Source organism: Pyrgilauda ruficollis, unplaced genomic scaffold (genome assembly GCF_017590135.1).
Source record: "Pyrgilauda ruficollis isolate IOZ18807 unplaced genomic scaffold, ASM1759013v1 scaffold40, whole genome shotgun sequence".
NCBI classification, from domain to species: Eukaryota; Metazoa; Chordata; class Aves; order Passeriformes; family Passeridae; genus Pyrgilauda; species Pyrgilauda ruficollis.
In genome coordinates this window covers 1,318,091-1,342,594 of record NW_024525490.1, presented here as the reverse complement: position 1 = coordinate 1,342,594, position 24,504 = coordinate 1,318,091, and the positions used below count along the sequence as shown (strand labels likewise).

At 36.8% G+C, this 24,504-nt stretch overlaps 1 protein-coding gene across 8 annotated transcripts in view; it reads right to left on the bottom strand.

Moving 5' to 3' along the window:
* Positions 1-2,509: 2,509 nt before the first annotated feature.
* ARHGEF10 (Rho guanine nucleotide exchange factor 10) overlaps positions 2,510-24,504 on the bottom strand; it is a 110,368-nt gene continuing 88,373 nt past the window's right edge. For all 8 annotated transcript variants that reach the window (XM_041477411.1, XM_041477416.1, XM_041477415.1 and 5 more), the window contains 4 exons: positions 20,830-20,972; positions 14,927-15,101; positions 8,305-8,427; positions 2,510-6,354 (listed from right to left, as the gene is read on the bottom strand). In XM_041477411.1, coding sequence (XP_041333345.1) covers positions 5,840-6,354; positions 8,305-8,427; positions 14,927-15,101; positions 20,830-20,972 — 956 coding nt within the window. In that variant the 3' untranslated portion in view covers positions 2,510-5,839. The remainder of the gene's footprint in view (positions 6,355-8,304; positions 8,428-14,926; positions 15,102-20,829; positions 20,973-24,504) is intronic.

Genomic DNA, 24,504 nt, shown 5'->3' with positions numbered 1-24,504 from the left:
CTCCAATGTTGAATAAGAGAAAGGAAAAATGAAACTTCTGTAGTTCTGTAGCTAATTTTTTTTTTTTTAATTTAAAACCATTCTCGTTATCTGCGTTTGGGCATTTAAGATACAGAGGTTTCAGTGGAAATCAGGTACTTCAGTGCTTTGAGAAAACTCTGCTGGAGTCTCAGCTGAACCTTTTGATGTCAAAATACTCCTGAAATTGTATTTCCAGTAAATCCTTACAATGATTTCATCTCCCCCAAGGTTTAATTTTAATCCTAGGTGTTCTGGCTCATCTTGTAGGTTTGGACACACACTAATGATAACTGTGATTATCACTGGAGTATAACAATAAGTACAACAGTAGAACTTGCAGTTCTTCTGTCAAGGCCTGTTTTGCTGGAGGAAAAAAATCCCTTTGAACACCTTTGAAGGTCATGCTGTGAAAGACTAACTGCTTTATAGTGTGGTTTATGGAGCTTGGCTAGAGCACTTGAAGCGTGTTTGGTCATATATCGGTATTGTTGCATTTCAAATGGAGTTACACAGTAAGTCTTCATTTGCTAGGAAATTTTCTGATCCTTTCATCTGAAGCTGTTTCAGTGTTGCTTTGTTGACTCTTTGTTTTAGGAGGAAAAAAGCGTTTCTGGCAATTTGGTAGCTGGGCATGTGTTTAAAGAAAATGCTATTAAATAAGCACAATTGCAAGGCAGCAGCAGCTAATTCTGAAAAATCTCAAGCTAGATTTCTCAAATTGAATAGCAGATAGATCTGGAAGTGTGCATGCTGCATTTGTGGGGAAACAGGATGCAGATTCTACATACAGCTATAAAGCCCCTAAATCTTAAATGGTATAGGAAGTAGACCAGAATATTGAGCTGTGGCATGGTGCAAGCAGCTGACGAACCATGCCAGATTAACAGTGGCACTCTTCATACCAGCTTGGTACCTGTGTGGTACATGTCAAGTCTATGCTAGCAGGTATTTCTATCTCCTGACAGGTCCCAAGTTCCAGACTTTTAGCCAACCATCCCACAGAAAGAAGGTTTTATGGATACATGCAATGCTGCATCAGTATCAAAAACCAAGAGGCAGAAATCCTATTGTGCAAATGGCACCACACAATTTACATGGACATAGTTAATCAGTTCCTGAAATGTAGCAGCTAAGTGGCTTTGCCAGTGCTGTCTGCCGGGAGCAGCCCAGGCCAGGCTGAACCCCAGCCAGCCAACTACTACCTGTGATCACAGCTCAGCGCTCCGATTGCCGCCCTGGTCCTGGCCAGTTTACTCACACAGACATTTTCCACCACCACATGTACAGGACACCTGCAAGAAGGGGATTGTTTAAAGGGCTAATCATGGACTTAGGGAGCAGCAATGGCTTTAATCTGTGAGTTTTTACAGACTCATCATATAGCTTCAAGTCAGGCAAATGCTTTTCAACTTATTTTCTTCCTAGCTACAGATACTAATCTGCCTTCTTAACAGGACTATTATTATGTGAAGTATTATTACTATGAAGCTATGTAAAGCAATCTAAAAATACTGTTATCAGCTCCATGGTATACTCATTGCAATACAGACTAGCTCATGCAGAACCCTCCATTACAGCTGCACCTTTCAAATGACTGATATTCACCTGCAAATGCATTTTACAAAACCCAATTTGTCTATATGCAGTCAGAAAATTAAATAGGACAGAAGAGAGAGGAACAGTGAAATTTAAGCACTGACCCACAGTTCAGGAAACCCTTCCCAATATTCAGGCCTCTCTCAAAGAGGCAGTAAGCAATTTTAGCCCTCAGATTGTCACCATAAAAAATGAACTGTAAATTCCCATTGGGTCAGAATCTGTCTCCAGATGTGCACAGGTATCCTGTACTCATATGATTTGATGTTTTTCAGAACCATGTATTAAAGAGATGTGGTTTACAGCCAGGAGCAAAAAAGCAGGCTTTCCTAGCAACCAAAGAATTCTCAGTAAATCCTCTTGTTTGTTTATTCTAGCACAGGTACACTCGAAAAGGCTATTGCTGAGCCTGATAAATAGAAGTCTCTGTATTTAAACACAATCGTGGGATTATGTATGTATCCTTTAGGGCAAATTAATTAGAAAGAATTGCCTGTTAGCAACTGAAAATTAATTTCCTCTCTTAAAGCCTTTGCTCTGCAATACTCATTTTCAAAATTAATGCTTCTCATTTTTATGCAGCATGCATGCTGCCCAAGTGCTGATGCTTACTCCACACAGCACAGTAAAAATTCTTCTGCTTAGACACTATTTGGGTACATTGATGCAGTAATCAAACCTTATAATAAATGACTGCATAATTCTCAGAAACTGGATTTTCTGGTGTTTAAATTGTGGAAATATAAAACTAAAAAAAAAATAATCTTTGTCATCCTAACTACATATCCTATTTTCTCTTGCATGAGTCCATTAATATATATATTATTCATTAATGCATGACCCAAATTCTAACCTTCTAGTTAAAATGACAACCCAAGATGTTCTTCTGAAGTTAATTTTTATCATATTTTTTATTCAACATTTTTCTCAAATTATATTTTGAACATAAATACACAAGTTTTATGGCTCATGTTACAAAATACACTACTATGTGTTAGAAAACATATATAGAATATATCGTAGTGGTTACATTTGCTCCCCTTTTTTCCTATTATTTTCATAACTTCTATTAATCTAGAAAAGCAGTATCAGAAAGCAAAATCCAACCTCTGAGCAGCACAGTCTACAACAGCTATAAGGACTATTTGTCAGCTGTAAGAGAAACTTTGGTTCCTGCCTGTTTTTACAGTAAGGTAATACCAGCAAGTTGCATGTCAAAAAGGAACATTGCCCCTTGTTCTCAGTTAGTTACTAACATCTAGTTTATGACAATATGTATTTTTAAAGACCGACGTACAGCTTCTCTTTTGCTTTACAGCTTAGCAAGATAAATAGGTATTTTCAAAATAGGGGAATTGAATGAGGGACCCATTCTTTTCTTACAGAAGTCACTGGCAAAACTCCAACGTACTTTCAGAAGAGCAGATTTGTAATTTGTTCTATTGACAGAACTGAAGAAAATTACATTTCAACTGACAGGATAAATGTCTCTACAACTCTCAAGATACTGCTAGAGGATCCTGTAATGCATGGATTTCCAGCTGAGTGTGTGGTGGACTCTACTTACTGCTCCTAGTGATCAAGATCCATCAGGGAGTAGATGTGATTCTCCAGTCCTGAAGGCAGGGACGTGGAATACCATGCCCAAGGAGCATGTGAAATAAAACCTGTGGTCTTTTTGCTGCAGTGTAGCCAAGGGATACTAGATTATATATGCTTTATACACAGAAGAATCTCTTAACTTGCTTTTCAGCATACATACATTAAACTGTACAATGTAGTACTTCCACACAGTGGGCAAAGAGCAGCTCCCAGGGCCATAGCTATGGAAGAGTATAGAAAATGAAACTGGCCTTGATCTCTCAAGCCAGGGGAGCCTAAGCAGGTCAGGCAGGAGAAAAAGAAAAGTTTGGGAAAACATTGCCAGCTGCCTGGCTTAGAGGCACTCTGCTTTTTTCCTTTTTTTTTTTTTTTTTTCCCTACCAGGACTCAAGCCAACACTAAGCCTATGCCAACACTGACAATACCCAAGTGAAGTTGCAAGACACATAGCAAAAGTCATGGAAGAAAAGCACATAACAGTAATGAAGATCCTAAGCCTACAATCCCATCTATAACAAGTAATCCTTTGTTACTCATTGAAATCCATGCTATTATGGTTCAATGGAGGATGTGGGCAAAACCTCTGAAATCAGGATGCATACCCGATTCTGAAATGCCTATTTTGGTGCCACTTAGCAGGCAAAGACTGCCTTCACCAGCATTCCCTCTGTCCCCCTCATCGGTGTCAGGCATCAGGGCAGTCCTGATGTTAGTCCAGTGCTCTGTCAAACTTGCTCAGCCAGCCTACACACCGATTTTGGGGTCACCTTGATAGAAACGACTGAAAATTTAGACGTATACAGATCTGATGCAAAATTAAGAAAATAAATTTCAGCATCATTTTAAAAACACCAACCCTACTACTATATCCAACAAAAATACCTCAGTCTCTAGTACTGTTTGCCCTGAAATGGCACATGCTGGGAAACACTGCCCTTATGGTTGACAGTGATTTAAACTAGGCAGATTGAAACAAAACATAGTGGAATCAAGGCTTTGAATTAGAAGCAGCAAAAACAATTTCAGGGCAAATCACCCTCTTACTAGGACAATAATGGTACCAAAATAGCCATAAGTTTTATTCTATTCTAGTCAATGCACACATCTGATAAACATTCTATTTCAGATTGCATTTTACTGAAGTGATGGATAGAATTAGAGTTCTTCACAAAACGGAAATTTAATCATTCTAATTTTTCTGTACTTCAATGTACTGAGGAAGGAAAAAAATGTTCCCAGCAACTCTGTTCAACAAGTTACCTGCATTAAACAGATTTTGACTGAAGGATGTGTCTCGTCACCATTTCTGGCAATGTCTTTATGAGCTGAAGCATTTGTCTTGTATTTCATATGTGCAGAGATTAGTGCAGCACGCATTTTCAGTACGAATCCCAAATTCAAAGTTTCCTTTGGAAATACATAAATTCATGACTAAAATGTTGATCAGGTCCCTACTTAGAATTCATCCTTTTAACAGTACCAAAGTGACAACTTGCCCATCTGAGGGAATGAAGCTGCACCCCACTTTCCCAATTCTATTTGCTGAAACTGGGTGGAAAGAAGGGCTCGCCACTCAGGTATGACCATATCTCTGCTGTTGCACTGTGACAGTATTTGATAGATGCTTGCCTGGGGACACAGCACAACTCAGCTAATGTAGGACTCATAGTGATTACCTGTACTTGCTATAGATATTCCTATATTAGTATATATATCTTCCCAATTAATTACTTAATTAATAACTTTGTTATTAATTTACTGGATATCCATGCCTCCTTAAAAATGTTACAATCCATGTTTAGCTTTGATATTGAGTTGCAGAGGGAGGATGCTAGCAGCACTACAATGCACAGCTGTCCTGTATCTCTATTTTCTATTTGCCCAAAGACACCACATCCCTGCAACTTACTGTATAACAAAAACAAGCTGCATACACATCACACCTACCAAGAAAATTAATGTGCCTTTTGTACTGCAACATTTCTAATAACACTGAGCATTAGAAATTAGTATTCTTAAAAAAATCTATGTTCTATGTTGAAATAAACAAACACTGATTAATTCATTTAGCCAGTTTTGTTCCAACCAAACTCTGGTACGTGGGATGAAGTTTTAAACTATTATAATTCTTGCCAAATTAATACTAGCTCACATTAGATTACTTATGATTTAAAAATATTTGTTAATTTGTTAAAATCTACTCTTCCATGCAATGTGTCACTTTGGAAAAAGTAGAAATAACTGATTTATGCAAGCAGAAACCAGCATGAGACATGGCATGTCTTCCTTGCCTTCCCTAAGTGCTATAGAACATAATTAAGATATTTATAAATGTGAGTATAAATAAGGTAAGAGATTCTAAAACCATTTTAAAGTCCCTAACATTCCTTTTTTTTCTAAGATCAAAGACAGCACCAATAGCTAAACATTTTCCAATACTCTAACACTGCAGAATGTTCTAAGTATGTGAAGACTGTCTTGCACCCTTAATCCTGTGATCCAAGCCTACTGAAATTGCTCCCAGGTGTATAAAGCCTATCTGCTTGGGTCCTAAGTAGGCATTAGCCACAAAAGGATATCACATTTTTTTAATAGCAAAAACAATCTGGATTTAGTTCAGTTAGATATTTAATAGTGGGATTTGCCAGACCATCACTGAAGACACTAATTCATCTTGTCGTTGCTGCTTGGTCTTCTTGTTCACTCTTCTGTGTCCTTGGCCACCAGAAATTACTAGTACTGAACTTGCTTTCATTTTCTTAGATTTCTGTCTTTTACTTTTAAATGAGATATTTTGATCCTTCAGAAGCTCATAAATGTTGCTGTCCTCTGGTCTGTGTTCTAGGGAACTTGATCCATGAGACAAAGTAAGGGAACCAGAGGATGATGACAAGTCACTTCTTTGTGCAATGGACCCTGCTGAATCCCCCAGCCAAACTGCAGTGTCCTGGGTGTTACTAAGGGAAGAGCCCGGTCGTTCACTGTGCAGAATGTTCTTTTGGTCATCGTCCTTAGGTTCTGAGCCAGGAGGGAGGCTGTTTCTCAATTTGTTTCTGTTCTTTTTGTTTATAGATGTAGCTGTTACAAGAAACTTGACTGGGCTATTGTGTGCATGGTATGACACCATTCCTCTTCCTGGAGCCAAAAGAAAAGACACAATTAAAGAACATTATTTCTCAGACCACAGTGTTCTACCATAATTAGTTCATGAAATTTGCTCAGAACAGCGTAACTCTTACAGCCCTATTATATGCATCCAGTCTTTTGCCTTGTGTGAACACAATTTACAGAAAAAAAAGGTACAAAAATAATGTTCTACCACGAGTGTTTTAGGATTAATAAGTCAACTGAAATATGGCATATGAACTTTAGATTATGTACTTTTGTGCTCTGTTCTCACTATGGCATCAGCACAGAAATACTGCTGGCTTTTTAGCTGGCATCAACACAAACGTAACACTGTGTTTTCTCCAGTAATCCCCACATATTTTGTGTACCCCAAATCAATCCTGTTCTAGCTCTGTACCTTTCCAGAACAGTATAAGAACATCTGTTTTATTGCAACAGACTCATCCACACTGTAGAACAGGAACTAAAACTCATCCTTCTGGTTGTCTAGTTACCATTATAGATTCATAAGGAACTGACTGAACAACCATTTCTTCTCCTTTTTTTTTTTTAAGTATTTAATCAGTGATATATTGGTGGTACAAGGAAGATTTACACAGTGCAAATCATTAGAATGTATGAAAAACGAATTGCACATAGCCAAATTGAGAAGCTGTAACAGTATCAATAGATTTGCCTTTTACAGAAAAAAAAAAAAGGAGAAAAAAAAATTGAATTCTACCAAGTAAGCTACAATATTAAAAAGAGCTAGGGTAGCAAGGAGAAAAGACCACAAATCTTATAAATCACTACATCCATCCCTAACTCCCAAATGCATTTCACATTTTAAGAAAGCAGATTCTGCTTTTACAGGAAGTACATTCATATAAAGATGAATTATCGCTATTGGAAACATAATGGGGAAAAGCCACAGTTTTTAAATTCAAAATACAGTTATCAAAGACTATAAAAACCGATCTCTAAATGTAATGTTTCTAGGTCTGTGATATCTGACAAATCTTGATCCCAGATAAATGCAAGAATATATGATATAAGCCAAAATAATAAAAACAGAAAATGGAAGAATGAGAGATTTTTTTTGATTCTGCAACTATGCATATTCTTGTAATTGTATTTATTTTCACCTAAGACAGGTTCCAGATTTTTACAAAGCATTCATCCTGTGTCATACCAGATTATTGCTGCGTATTTTGCTGAACACAGAGGATTTAATTTTCATTTTGTTAAGTTACATAAGCTTTTTTTTCCCCCTGGAGGAAGCTGCAAACAGCTTGCCTCATAAAATCTGCCAGCTTCCCTCTGCAACACAGAAGCTTGAGCAGAATTCTGAATCCAAAACACTGGGGAAAAGCCCCTATTAAACACACATTTAAAACCTTGCTTCTAATAGTAGCCTAAACATTTGTATAGTGATATAAGCATTTGTGTGCTTGTATTTCAAATGGGGTAATATGAAAGTAACTCATAAATACATCTCTCCAGAATGCAAAAACCTTGTTGAAACCACTGTTGAAAAAATCAAATATATACTCTCATATATTCCTAGTCTCCAGTTTGGGGGAAAAGGGAACACAATCAATTTATTCAAAAACCAGTTAGACAACTTGCTCATTTTTAAGTATCTGTGTCTCTAAACCTAATGCATCTATTTTCCCTAAATCTGGAAATAAGACTGTCTGCATTCTCTTCTCATCCCTATATATTTGGCTGTACTCTGACAGGATTAATGCCTATCTCTTAAAGAAAAATAGTTGTCCCCTCTCAAACAACTGAGACAAAACTTGACAAGTATCTGGATAATACTGTAAAGCTTAGAAAGAACAACAAGTGTAATTTCATCACACAGCTCCAACTTTTATCTAAACAATACATATAATTTGGCAGGTTCACTTAAGTTACTGGCAGAAGAGAAGTGACATCTTCAGTACTCGGATCTGTTTGAGAAATTTCACTCACCAGTTACTTTGGGAATCCCCTGCAAGCGTGGCACTGGTAATGCTACTATAATGCCCAGGTTTGTTCCAACCAGCAGTAGTCCATGGCACACCAGGAGGCTGGTCACAGAGACACGCTGCTGCCCTGTGGAGTTTAGCAAGTGCTCCATTACTGAACAGTGATGACCTTTGCCTACATCAAAGCAACTTCAGGCAAACACAATCAGCCGGACCATCTCAATTCAGCAAAGCACTCATTGCAAGGCAAATATTTTGCTGGATTATGGAATTACACTTTACATACAAGACAATTTAAATATCATTGAACATGTGAAACATTCTGCCCTAAATTTCTGAACCACAGCATTCAAAGGTAGACACAGACTGTCTCTATAAACATGCTTTTATGAACAGGTTATGTTTGTATATTCCCAATAATAAAACAGAAAAACATTTCACTTCACAATACTCAGTAACACTCTATACTCAAAACTCAAGGCTGCTCATGATTATTTTTTTTTCTCCTAGTTTTTAATCTGTGAAACTCTATCGGAAGTGCTGTGTCCACCTGTCTAAGTTTGGGTCCCCACATACAAGAATGGCACTGACATATTGGAAGAAGTCCAACCAAGATAATCAGGGGACTGGAGATATTAAAGGAAGTGCTGCCTGCACCTACCTGATGGAAGGATGCACAGAAGATAGACTCTGTCCACATGTGCACAGTGATATAATAAGACACAACATGCTCAAATTTAGAGCATGGGAAAATTTTATTATACACAAGGAAAAGCTGCATCACCATAAAGGTGGTCAAAAACTGCAATGGGTTGCTCAGAGAGGTGGTGGGATCTCCATCCTATGCAGAAGTATTTAAAATTTGGCTGGACAAGACTCTGAACAACCAGGTCTAATCAGTCCTTCTTCTTGAAGGATGAACAAGACTGCCTCCAGAGTAAGTTCCTATCAAAATTACTCCATGACTCTATGATTTTCTACAACATTATTTACAGGATTGCTATTTTTCTAGCAAAAATAAAGTAATTTTTGCTTGCAATGGTGACTAAAAATGTTTGATTCCATTTAAATGGATTTTCAAAATGTCCTTGCCAAGCTTCAGAAACTGAAACTATGATCTGCCCAAACTTTTGCCCAAGTTTATGGGGAGGAGCATTTAAACTCTGCTCAAAGCTCAAGAAGTTTCAGGTCCAAAACATACACATTCTTGGATTTATTATTAATTCTACATGCAAGAGAGCAGTCATTCCATCTTCATCATAGCTCTCAAACTGTGAATCACTACATCAGGTCTAGAATTTGAGTTCCACATTTGATTTAACTTGAGTGAACCCTCATGTTCAACACTTTGGAGAAGGATCTTAATTATGGTGTTTCACAGATGAATGCATTTTCTGTCTTGTCCCTTGAAGCTGAGCTAATTTACATCCAGGAATATATGAATTACAGACTCACTGGGAAAGCAGGGAAAGAGCAGCTTGACAGTCACCCAAAGCACTTGACTGGAAAACAGGAGGCAGACCACAGTCCAAGTCTTTCCTCACAGAACTTTACAAAAACAAATATTAACCCAGCAATGGTCTGTTTAAGAAACTCACATAGGGTCAGATCTGGAATCCAAGGTCTGTCTATCTAAAAGCATATCCTAAAACACCCTAAAGGCACAATGATTAGGTCATCCCGGTCAGGTGTAACAAGGACAAGTTTAAAAAGCTCTATCTACTTGTGCAGACCTTCAGAGACTACTATGTTGAGTTCCATGAGCTATACATGTTTATGCTGGCAGGACACATCATCCTTCCTCAGCTAAATAAGCAAGAATAGTCTATGTTGTACACAAATTACAAATCTTTTTAATCTTTTTTGCCTTTTCAATGGCTTTGTTGTTTAGTTTGGTTTGATGTTAGGGCTTTTTTTTTGTTGTTGTTTGTTTTTTTTTGTTTTTTTTGGTTTTTTTTTTTTTTTTTTTTTTTTTGTTTGTTTGTTTGTTTTGGTTTGGGTTTTTTTGGTTTTTTTTGTTTTGGCTTTTTTGAGATATTAATGGGATTGATTTAGTTTCCAAAACAAAGTACACAAAGGCACTCCTTCCGCACAAAAGAAGTTCCAAATAATGCCCAAACCTCTGTGCTCTGGAATTTACAAAAATCAGTATTTGAATTCTGTGATTTAGAGCTCAGGCTTGCTCAATTTATTTATGACACGTGAGTCCTCTCCTACCACCTGCAGCACAGCAAGTGCAAGCTAAGGTACAAGCTTAGCTTAACTTAGAGCTTGTTCTACAAACTACACAAATACTTGAGCACAATTTTTTAGCTTTTAATATTATCAAAAGCTCCAAGTGCACTGCTGCCTCTTAATCCCCTACAGAAGCAAGATGCTCCTGTTTTTAAACAATAGAACTTCGATGCTTTTTAAGCATTTAAAAGACAACATTATATTCATGGTTTCATATTCCAAACCTGAAGCAACTTTTAGACAGCAATTTTTACCTGGCAAATATGTGTTACTGTTTCCATAGGTAAAACCAGCAATTTATCAGCCAGCAACTTAGAATATTAAACACTGACCACAACCTAAAGCATGAAACAGCTACAGCAAGGTCAAAACAAAAATTGCTTGCTGTGAAATCTTGGAAAAGCAGGAAACATCTGCATCTGAGAAGATACTTTAAGCAACATAAAACAACTAAAAAATATATATATATACATTAAAAAATACTAACTTAAAATATTTATGTATCTGCTAGCCAAGATTTGAATCATATTTATCTTTGTTATTTTCTGACTTTTTGTTTTGATATATTTCAAATTCAGAGAGAAATAGTCAATCAAATTCCCCAGAATATATTATGCAATAAGCAGACAAATTAACAAGTTAAGAAAGGAAAATGATAAACATATTCCAAAACCAATAAAATACTCATCTTTAAATAGCAACTTTTACATCACACTGTCCCAGTGAGGAAAAAACTGTTAAAACCTGTAAAATAATCTGACCAAGATCTTGACTTTACAGGAACTGAAGCCAATAATTAACTGTATGGTTTGCTCTGTGTTCACCCTTCTCAGGTCTCCATTACAACAACCACCCGAGCTGGATAAATCCCCACAGATCTGAATTCAACCTCAATTAGGTGCAAGGACATTGCTCCATATCCTCTTACATGGCCATGCTGCTCCTACAATGTAAAAAAACAGCCCACTGTACAGTTTTCTCATCTTTTTATCATTTCCCAACAGTAATCATAAAGCAACTGCATTTCATGCTCTGGCACCTGGCAGGGTGGGAAAGCTGTAAAGCTTCATAGTAGAGTTGGTTTTCTGTAGAGAGGAAATGATACTTTTTTTCCTTTGCTTTTGCCATCTGTTTCCAGGAAACACACATGCCATTAGAGGATATATGGATATAAACAGAATATGGCAAGTTAAGCAGAAATCATCTCTTTGTTAAACAGGTAACCTGTCATCATCCATATGAGCAATGAAGTATCAAGGTCACTGTAATTACAAGTCTCTTTAGAAGGGCAAATTCTTGTAGAACTGAGAGCAAAAATATGTTTAAGGATGTTCTTTAATAAAATACTGACTGTGACTATGAAAAAACAAGTGGTTTGTTCATGTACAGTATGACTTTTTTGGTGAGCTGTAACAAAGGCTGGTGAAAAACTGACTTTGTTGATCCTTCAGCTACAGATCACAAAATTTAAGCATAAACATTCTCTACAAATGATATATGTTGCACTAGTGAAGTGTGAGTATTTGTCTTCAAATGTTAATAGATTTCTTTACTGCTCAGTATGCCCTCTGTTAAGATAACAGAGCTGTGCTTGGGCTCCTTAAAAGCAATACAGCTGTACTGTGAATCCACAGTGAAGAAGACAGTGAAATAAACAGCTAGCTGGATCTATAACAATGATTATGTTCTTCCTCTCAACCATTCTCTTCCTTTCTCACATGGCATTTGGTCTTTTGTTACAGAACACAAACCTGTTATACATCATTAAGAAATATTTTTGATGACATATGAAGTAAAGGTAGTGCAGACTTGTCTAGACTAAATATCTATCCCACAGTCACCTCTGTGATCCTGGTTTCATTTCCAGTCCTGCATTCCAACACACAAACTTTCCACAGCTCCAGAAAGTGAGAGCCCTCCAATCTCCAAAAGTCAGATGGGGACTGCCACAGATTTAAAATTACCTCCAGCAGGTAAAAGAATCTGTCAGACACAGTCTGGTTTTTTTCATTACTAAACTTCACTACATCATAAGGACAATTGCCTTCTGTGCCATTTCACTCCCCTGTGATTCTGTCCTTTACAAGACAGAGAACTGTGATACTTAAAACTGTCTTCTCCTAAGAACAAAATTGGGGAAATTTACTGCTATGAGAACTCAATATTAAGATTAAGACCCTCCTACTCTGCTAACTGTAGTTATCTTTAAAGTACTGTAACTCACAGTAATAATTCCTAACAGTGACAGTAAATTTTTCTTTTACTTGTACAGTATAACAACAAAAAAAAATCATTAACCTAATGAAGCAACATTCCTCTTATCTGCATTACTTTTAAGTGAAGACATCTCTAGGTAGCCTATTGGGCCAGTAACACATCTTGTTGCTCCTAAAATCCAGGGAAAAGAAGCCCAGCTTCTTTAAAGCTATACAAAGATCTTACCTTTTTATGTCTCTCTTCTTAAGACTCTTGGCAATATTTTTACACAAATTTCTTCTCTCATTTCAACACCACTTGAATTTTTACTTATCTGTTATTTCTGCATATTAAGGAACTTCTATTGAATTTCAGAAAGCTAATAGAGCTGTTTACTTTAAAAGTAAATGTCATAAAAATCTCTCATGAAGGCAAATACATATATTGTAAATATACAGCTATTTCACTTTGCTGTAATTCAGTTTCACTTTGTTGGTTTTTTTATCCTTTTTTAACTTAATATATACTATACAGAACTTGATAACTTGATTCTTTAGCTCCTTTTAATTCCAAAACTGCTGCTTTATTATGTAAACCTCCTACTACTCTGTCTTTTAGCCTTTGTTGTTGCAGCATTTTGAGATCATATAAACAGGCCTGAGAGCTGCTGCTAAATAATTGAAATTCAGTTCATTTTTAGAAAGGAGTCTCCCTTTGAACATTTGCTATAATAATGTCCTACTCCCAAAATAGCCTTCCATTTCCATTCACTGATGTGCTTTCTGTGAAGACATTGAGAAAAAAAAAAAAAAAAAAAGGAACTAAAATGGGTAGGAATGACACCAAGGAGCTATAATTAGCTAAAACTCTTTTACAAAAATAATAGTATGTTATATCAGCAGTTTTATTGCCATGGCAATGAACACAAAGCTAAATTTTTGACTATTTTTACATGCAGAAAATATGTATATGGGAGGTTTCACTTCCCTTTTTCCTCCTGCTATGAACAGCAGAATATACTAAAAGTTCATTTAAAGTTCTTTTTACAACTGATCTTGATTTCTTTGCACAATTCTGATGAATGCAATCAAATTATCTATGTAAAGGCAGGTGATTTGCTGCTGTTCAGTGCTGGAGCTACGGTCAAACACCACATGTAAAAAGCACCCTGTCTAGAACATAACAAACAGACAAAATTTATAATGGAGTTTTATTGCAAAGCTAATGTAATCTGAAAGAAAACACGCTAAGAAGAAGACATTGAAAAAGTGAAACATTTTTGATGTAAGATTCATACCTAACTCCTGTGAGAATATAAATATAATCTCTGTGTGGGAAGAACTGGCTTCAGCTAGAAAAACTAAGCAATAAAGCTGGCGCACATATTGCCCATAAAAACTGCAGAACCTTGGTCTATTCCAGTCTACAAACAGGGAGAGACAGAAAGAATGGTTGTCCACTCATGGATACTTCATGCTCAGCCATGCCAGGACCACTTTTCTGTCTCTCTCCTCCCAGCACAGTCCCAGCTCCCACCTGATGTGTTGCTGATGCTGAGGTCCTTGTCATCCACTTGCTAAACTGATACAAGCCATTTCAACTTATTGTTTATTGAACAGCTTCTGTCTTAAAACATGTAAAGAGTTTTAATTTTTAAAATTTTATCCTAACAACCACAGGTTAGATTTAAAACTAATAATTTCATTCACCAAATTAGAGCTCGGGTCAGCAAAACACTGAACACACTCCAAAATGGCAGCATGTGAGTGGTTCAGCTGAGTTCCCTGGATCTACTGATATAACTAAAAGTAAGAAAGTGGTTTTTTGGTCCAGATCCTAGGCAAAATGATTCCATCATGTACTAGATTCTAAGCTTCCAAAAGCAAATGCTAATCTCTGCAAAGTAAACACAATTTCATGACAGATTACATTGTCCAGCTGTTTCAGAGTCACACAAAAAATAGGACCAAACAGAAGAATCCACCTGCTTATCTCAACCTGCTGTTACTCGGCCAGCTTACTGCACACATTGTTCACCAGGCAGGAGATGGACTATGACTTACTGTAGTCAACAGTCAGGAGACACTTACCAGACTCAAAGTCTGAGATGAATCTTCTGATTCTAGCCTAATCTACAGCACCGAAGAACAACAGTGATAAAACAAAAATGTTACCATGTGATGCAATTCAGCTACCTGGCAACATATTGTGAACAGGTGTGGCAATGTTAACATCCTGGAGGTGTTTCAGCGTCTCTGTGTGGAACAGTCGAAGGGTAGATCCTGATGTGAAGGCAATCCAGACTCCTACTCCAGCCACAGCCATGTGAGAGATAACCATCCCTTCCTCTTGATGGGCTTCAAAATGGTTCTGCAACAAAATGCAAGTCAAGGATATCACTCAACCTTTCTTACCAGCTTTTCAGTGTAAGCACCGTATCTTCATCCTCTTTGACAAGGACAAAGCTTCCTCTGCCTTGCTCAGGATATGTTCTGGTAGAAAGGTATGATGTGTTAATTTCCCTGGGACTTTTTTTGGAAATATATCATCATTAGTATAGAAGGAGTCTCAGCTCTTAAGCCAGGGTTCCACCTAACAGATTAACTCAGATTTTCTAGTTTTTAAAAATATTGCATTACAGGGGCTGGCAAGCCCAAAACAGCTCAGACTTAAAAGGATTTTGTATTTCTTTATTTATACTCCTTTGGGGAAACTACCACAGCTGTTCTTTTATCTACAGCAGAACTTCTATTTCAACAATAAAAAATACTTTTCTTTTGTTCTGCTGGGGATCATTTCATAACAAGAATAACAATGTAATAAAAAGTCATATTGAGAAAGCAGAGTGTTTAAGAATACAAACACACAATTATTTGCACAATTACACACATAGCAATGTCAGCCTTAATACGGCAGTTTGGTTTTTGATGCTTCTGAATTTCACAAGTATTAGCTATATTGTTTTCCTGTCCTTCAAAGAATTGGTGCTTCTCTTTCTAAATGTAAGTAACACAACACTTTGATGACAGACCTTTTTCCTTGATCTAGAGCCAGTCTCTCTCTCTGTATGTCTCTATTAACATGTGAGATAAAGCTGTAGTAAAGTTTCTTAATCATTAATAAGAAGGAAGGATTGTTTTCCCTCCAGTTTTGTCTTGTAAGAAGACTGTCTCTGAAGTTGAACACAGCCTTTTATTGTTGTGCCAGCTATTATCAGAGAGCCAGTCTGATAGACACAAAACTTACTTAGCTAAATAAATGACAAACTGTTCCTTGGATAAAAATCTCTCACTGAGGAGTATGGAAGTAATAAGTGCTCTAATATTCACTTAATGTATTACATATTATTTATTACATTTGCAGATAAAATGCAGAAGTACCTCCTCCTTCCTTGTGAAATACACTTAAATTTTTTCAGGTGTTACAATTAAGTTCCATTTTGGCATTTTTTTCATTAAAATTTAAATTTAATAAGGTTATAGATATATTGTCCAAATTTTCCATCAAAATTCAACTAACAGGCTGAGATCAGAGACAAAGAATAACTTTTGGTATTATGTTTACTAAGCACTTAATTTTTTTTTTTATACTTTATTACTGCATCAACTATTATTTTCACAGAGAAATTTGCTGTTTAAAGAGGATGGGAATTATCTTTTGTGTTTTTCATTTGTTAACATTATTCTCCAAATGTTCAGTTTTAGTAAATAAACAGAATTTTCTCTTCAGCTGTCAGGCAGTGGTTCAGTTTTTGAGTGCTACTGTATTACCTTTTGATTCTTTGAATAACAACACTGCAGAATGTAAGGCAATCAACTCTGGCAGACACATTTATATTCATTGTTTTCCTCAGGTAACCAGTATTAATTCATTACCAAATGATACACACAGTTTGAAAATCATAAGATTTATTATACAGAAGAATTTATCCATTAAAAAATCTTTCAAAGTCAGAAACAGCCCTTATGACTAGATTTGCTGATATTCTAATCATGCATGTTCCATTGCAAAAAAAGATTCTAAACTACTCACTTTTTAAAATAGATTCATACATCTCTACACTGGTGACTAATTGGCTTTTGAGAACTTCTAGGGGATAGACCCACAGCTGCTGAAGAGTGCTGAAAAGACTGCTGACCAGCACTTTTTGAAATTAGAAGAAAAATGAAGAAGATTGTAAAAAACTAATTTTCTCTGGAGTGATCCAACCACAGCTGACAACTATGTTGGTGCCACTGAAAACAACTTGCACATGCATTTTTGTAGCATTCCATTTTTACTAGCCAGCTCATTATACTCCCACTTAAGTCTGTCCTGCCATTTGTACAGCTGCCTGCTGGAACACACAGACCCACTTGAAGTAAAACTGTATACTGAAAACACGACAAGGCCTGTAGAAAGAACTATTCTTCTCATTGAAAGGGTCCTCTAACATGGAGCAAGAACATATCCCAAAACTGCACCTTCTTATGCATAAATTTTTGCATAAAGGATATCTTTGACATCTGTTTCAATTACACATCTATCTGAAAACCTGTGAGCTGGTCTTTTACTTCTAAGTTTCTTTTCTTTTTATAAAAAGAAATAAAAAGATGTCTTATTCCTTTTGTTACCCAAAGAATTTAATTCAATTGCTTTTTCTCTTTTAGTTTTCATACCTACATTCCTCTTGCCTGGCTTTTCCCCCTCAGGCTCTCCCATTCTAACTACAGCAGCACAGGAGCTGCAGAAGGCACCGGGGATGCCACAGCTCAATGCAGCTCACCGGTGCTCCAGCAGTGTGGGACACAGCAGAGCCCTTCTTTTGAGGGAGTGCTCACACCAAACTGCTGCACCAAGAGATGAACCACAATTTCTCCAAGTTCAGGTGAAGAGGATAATGGGTGCCATTACCTTCAACATCAAACAAATGTCCTTCACTGCTTTAAAGAAGGTACAACACTTGGGCAACACACATTCATGCACAGGGATTTCCATATTTTTGTTTACTCAGCTGAACATTTCAGTGTAACCCCTGTATAGATAGCAAAGTTTTAAAAACAAGACAAAACAGACAGGATAGAATGACACTCAACCAGTGACTTTATTAAACAGTCTGGCACTTTTTGAAGTTTTGAAACAGGAACAAACTGCCTTTGCAGAATACAAGGAGCTCCAGGCACAGAGACCATTATCGGACGTAGGTCTGTACCCAACTGCAATACAACTGTCAGATCTAGGGTCAAAACTAAGTGACAAATTTCTTCTTCACAGAAAGAGGATCAGAGTATGTAATTAATATATAACAGCAATTGATGCATTTCTCATGTGTGCCCTGCCAAGGATCTTGAGGCATTGTGCCAGTTTGGGGCATTGTGCCAATAAAAGACATTACCTAAAACATTCTAATAACATATCATTAGAACAAGTGAATTGAGAGTCTTACCCACATCAGAAGGGGAGAAAAGCAGAAGTGAGTAATATCCAAATCCAATATACACAATGCCAAACCTGCTCATTTACTAAAAATTATTTAAGAAAGAAAAAAAATCTTAAATAAAAATCTTAGCAAAGCAAGAAGGCATGGAATGAGATTGTCTTCAAGGGTAATGTACTTTGCACTTAGCAAATGCACACACAGTTAAATATGAGATACCTGTGAAGCAAAAAGTGCCTCACAAGGACAAGTTTAAAAAATAGACTTGAATATGCTCATGGACTTGCACAAACATGGCCTTAAAATCTTGCCAGATGCCTTTACAGATAACGTACATGACGCAGAGCACATAGTATGCATGCATGACAGTAGCAATGAAGTAGCAAGCAGCTGCATTGCAGTATACAGGGAGTATCTCCACATTATGTACATGGAAATATAAAGGAGTTCAGTGAAGAGGGAAGAGTAACAGGTGAGCCCTGTGCAACAACTGGATTCCTGCTGATGGAGCGAAGATCATGTTTATGCAAAAGATCTTGAGTCAAATCATTACAACTAACTTTCAATGAGAGAGCACAGAGGGAGAACAAACATTTCCTTGCTCCTGCTTCCCCTCATGGCAAATATTCTGCTCTTCACAGTATGGAAGAGGCAGCTCAGATGTTAAAATATTTTATATAAACAGAGTTTAAATTGCCGCATATATTGTATAATATCAAAACAATATTGCCAGTGAACATGGGAAGGACAACATAGCAGATCACTTTTGGAAACATAAACCTAGGAAGTTATCAAAACAAGCCAGGTCACTAAGTAGGCAGCAACACTGAAAACATTAGAGACCTGTTTAGTCTGGTGAGATGATGAGAAAAAGATCAGTATGTCTTAATACCCATAAAGAAGCAACAGAAAATCATCACTCATTCACAATTCTATGAAGAAGATGACACGCTATGCCATGGATATTTGTGTGAAATTAAAAAGATGACCCTCAGCCAGATGTACAGAAAATCATCATGTTCTTGAAGAAACTCATTTATATTGAAAAAACATTATTCAACCCATATGCACCATTTCTTATCTGTTGCTTGCTGCAGCACTTATTGTGTGTGCAACAGACCTATAATAACCTGAGCTCTGAATACAACAGATGGCTTAGCTGAGAAATGAGAAGAAACCTCCTGTGATGCTTTTGTAGGAAAATCTGTAGTAACAGCTGAAAAATGAAACTGCCATGTTTGAGAGATATTGGTAGAGTACTTGTTATTTTATGTTTCCAAACTTCTGTTTTCAACACTGCAGTCCATGACATTTTACTGTATTATGACAGAGTAAGCTTTAAACATTCTTTAATCCTCAAAGTTTGTTTAACTCTGGGTTTGTTCTCATCTGCCAAAACAGCCCAGCATAGCCCAAACTGCAGCCATACCACCAGACTTAGGGAGAGCTGTGTTACAGAATTAGGCCAGACTTGCCAAACCTATTTACAGAGATCTGGCTGTATGTATCCAGCCTCACACAGGAACAACCTGGCTGTGATTTCTTACCATTTTCCTAGTGAGAATCTGAGAGATTTTACTAAAGACTGTAAAATAGCAACCATGTGTCCCAGAGGCTGTGAAACTAACAAAAGTCCATTTCAAGCACCTATCCAAATCACTCATCCAAAATCTTTCCCTAATCATACCATTCAAACTACCAACAAAACAAGCCTTAAAGAAAAGCAAAGTAGGAGAGAATATAAGATCCATCTTATTAGATGAAACAAATCTCTCAGAAAACACAGAAAAAGACAGAGGAAATTAGGATGTTAGCCATTTCCCTGCAAACCCATGACAGTGACTCACAGAATCAATTGTACCAAACAGACAATTGTTGGGAGAAAACACTATCATCAAAGACAAAAATGCAGCAACAAAGCACACAAAGAAGGAGGCTGTGAGCTCATCATGTTTCCTGTTTGAAAAAACTTCATGGCTGTAAACATCATACAATTCAGTGACACTCTGTTGTAGGTTGAAGGAGAGGTTGAAATCGTGATGCTTCATCAGCTCTTAACTTTGGACTACTAAGATATTTTTTGGTGAAAGCTGCAATTTTGACAGAAATAAGGGCTTAACATTTTCTGGAAAATGTGGTCACAAATGTGAGTTTGAACCCTTAAGACTCTTCTCTCATTCTGAAAAAGCCAGCTTTTGTGTGACTATTCATCAGAAACTGCTCTTATGCAAATAAAATTTTTGTAGGCCACCGAGAAGCAAAACTCTGCAAAAATATATTATGAAATTATTGCAAGGTACAAGTAACATCGAACTGTATAGAGGCAGTCTCTCAGTTAAACCTTCTTCTGTAATTAACATAAAATGTGCCTATAGGCACCCAGTTCTCTGCTGCCTTACCTCAGATTTCATTTTAAAGTAAATCTCTTGCCCCAAATACTCTGTCATTTCCAAGCACCTTATGGAAACTAGTGGGTAAATGGCAGCAAGGTCTGATGAGACATCAGCAGAGAACACAACAGCAGAATTACCAACTAAGGAAATGAGATTTAAAAGAACTGAGACCACATTCAATAAAAAGCTTCCTGAATCATGATGCTTCTTAAACACATTTTCATCTTTAAAATTTCACCACTTATACCCTGAAGCATAATAGCTGAGCAATGCTTTCAAAAGTGTTTACCTCTATGGAATGCGTCACAGTGCTGATTATAAAAATCTGTCCACCACATGCAGCCCAAATGGTCTCCTCCATCACAAGCAGACTTCTAACAGGTAGAACACCCAATTTAACTACCTTCTGAGGTTCTGTGTTCCATGTCCCATCTTCAATAAAAAAAAAGAAGAAAGGTTATACACAACCAAATCTTTGCTTTAGAACAGTTCTGAAAAGTCCACTGTTTGAATTTCTGCAAGTTGCCACTTCAAGCCACACTGTGATTTGTGTATGATTATGTTTAGCTTCCAGACTAAATTTGCAAGGCTAAAATAACATTAAGGAGAAAACCCAAACCTAAGAACTCATGTAACTGTCAACAGAGTAAATTTTACCTAGATTAAATGATAATTCAGGAATACCACATTGCTGTTCTGATACAACTGCTTTCCCTTCCAGAGGAAATACAGTCAGAAATCCAAGGCTAACACAATTGTCTCCAACTCAGAAGGAGCTCACAGTCAACTTATTTCAAGATGAATCAATTTCTAACTAGGACAGAATCATCCTTCATGTGCACAGTCGTCAGGAAGATTTATACTGTAGGCTGTAAGGAGTGCAGTTCACTCTCTAAGAGCATTTTGATGGAATGGACCTTCCTACTACCAGATGCTTCAATTAAGATGGAAATTAAGACCAAAAAAAGAAGAAATTAAAACCTGGTCTTGTGCCATACCTTCACTTTTCTTACTTTTTCCTCTAATTATAAAACCCACAGTGTTTTCTTCGGACTGCTTTTAGCAGTTCTAAATTAAATTATGCATGTGTATGGGGCACAGTTGTTCAGAGAGGTTCTGCTAAGAACTGCATGCTTCCTCCTACTGCTATGGTCACTCACAATTGCCATCTCTTTGAAACAAGGCCTAGGAGATTATTTATCCCCAAATTTAAGAACCAGCAACACAGGCTTCTTGAAACAGTTGTGGCTTTCTCTTTTATACATACAAATTGACATGTTAAGTACATCAATAATAATTTTAATGTTTTCATATTAGTCTGTATATTATAAGTGCTCACTGAATATAGTCTCAAAGATGACATTTCTATACATTATGATTTATTAATAATAAAAAGATCTGCTAAAAGTACCTGGTTTTACCCTGCGATAAAATATTTCAAAAAGCTCCATTTCTTCATTGAAAAACCTTCTTCCTGCACAAGCTGCAGAAAAGTTTACTTTTCTGACACTGGTTTCAACTCAGTAACCACTTAAATTTTGATTGATGAGACCAAAGTAAACACATCTTTAGGCAGACACTTAAGTACAATTTTTTCCTTTTCCCTCCTGAAAACAAGTGCATCTTCTATTATTTGCTTAGGGAACAGGGGTACAAAATTTCCTGCTTCACCAATCACAGTAGCAACAACAATAATGAGAAGCCTCAGTTCTGGAGTACTTCTCAAAATTTCTGTCATCTGTGAGATACAACCTTCGCTGAGTCATTCTCAGGATGTGGCTCTCTTCTGAAAGCATCTTTGTAGAAGTGACATTTAGTTTTAGGTTGTCAAAATAATTTTCATTATTTTAGTTTGCATTGCGAAGAGTGCTTCCAGTTATTAGCCTGCAAACTCTCCCAGTAATGTCAGAGTCACTCTGTGTTCTCTCTGACTCATATATACTATTAGTAATAAACAAACTTCTGGAAAAGTTTCCATTCTTTAGCAACCACATTACCCACAAATTCAATTCCAAACGGGAGGCTGTCCATACTCTATGATTGCTGTAAGCACTGCAGGCAGTGCAGAGTCTTCAGAGAGTGAAGCTGCACACATGTGTGTCACAATTTTCATTGTGCAAGGGATGCTGACTGCAGAAGTTTAACAACAATCTGTACATGGCACCATTCTTAGGGATAAACCCAGCATAATTCTGGTACATTCTTCCTGTCTTTTCTGAAGGATAAGGACTATGAGTTTGGGCAAAGAGCAGATATGCTGAGAAAAAAAGCTATCTTTTCTAGTTATATTTTAACAATTAATATAAAACAAAAGTCATAGAACTTGACAAGTCTTTCTTTTAAATACATTCAAGGTATACATTAATTTATATATAAAGCATAGCTGATACTGGAACAACAGGAAAATAAGGATTTTCAGGATCTCAACTGTGACTCATTGCCATTTTGCTTAAATTAAATTTCAAACATCTAATGTGTTTATTTTTTTCATAAATCTGGACCTTTGTGCCCTGAAGTTCCATGTAACTCCTCAGATGACTAAGCATTAAGTCTTACTAATAATCTCCATGTAAAAATCTCCAATGTAAGAAGCTGATTTAAATACTATCAATGTTATAAATACCATCTGAGTAATGAATATCTGATTCAACACATATGCCTAAAAAAACTCAGTTCTCACAAAACCATTTTCTGTGGGGTGTGTGTTAACATAGTACTTGACAGTCCAGTTTAAGAGTTCCATAGGATTGGACATACAAAGAAGGTGAGATAGAGGCTTCATGTCTTTCATGTTACCACAATTTCTTGAAAAAATATGTCTGAAATCCCACTTGATGTATCAGCCCAGGAAAGACCCAAAGCTATCGCTCTACCCTATGACACTAGTCATGTGATAAGGCTATTCTCTGGTGCTTTCTTATTTCCTCCTGCAAAAACTTCTAGATCAGACAGCATCTGAGACAGATGAGGGGGAAAATGGGTAGGGGGACACTCTCTGGTCTAGTAATTAGAACAGTATTCAAAGGATGTGTCAGCTGTGTTCTGGACCCTGCTTCAGTGAATGATTCATTAATTATACAAAGTGGAATGGCACCAGGAGGACAAATTAAGCCCTGTTCATCTCCTTTCATTTTGTGGCAGCCAGGGAAATCTCTTGAGAGTGGAAAGCATGGGTTAAAATCCACTCAAGCAAGGCAAGGGATTAAGCCCGATAATCCAACATACTTCTGTAAATGCTTTAACCACAGGCTGCTGGCTAAAAGTAAGATCATGACTTCATTTTGCTGACCAAGAATTTTTATCACCCATTTCCAAAATTACTTAGCAAGTCTGTGTCTAGCTCACAAGTGGTTTAACACTATCAAAATCACACTTAAAAGAAAACATAATACTCTTCCTCCCTCTCTCTCCAGATCTCAGCAGACCCTGTTCAATACCTGCCTGCACAGACTTCATGTTTGACACTGGCTGTTTCATGTTATCTGTCTGGTCCAATGTCCATTGCTTCTAAAATCTAAGGGAAAAGACATTATCTCAATCTGACTTGTGAAAACACCTACAGATTCAAGACGTGCTTATGTAAGTAGTTTCAACAACTGGCACTATCCAGGTACTCAAAATTAGTCACAGCACTTGCAAAAAAGATAAGAAATAGCTTCATTTGATGCTATAAAATCCTTTGTTAGTTACTGATTAAAATAGGTTTATTTTTTCCTGGCAAAAGATAAAAGAAGCAAGAAATAGAAGCCAAGATAAAACTTTTGCCAACAGAATCTCAAGGCATACTATATGAATTGCAGGTACAGCTGTTTGCAGGAAAGATGTGTCCACAAAATCTGAGAACATGGTCAAAGATAGAAATGAATCCAGGGGCTTCTGGAAATTAGATGTCATATATTTATGTTGTATATAGGATGTCTGATATTTGCATATTAGACAAGTATTTTAGAAAAACAGAAGATGA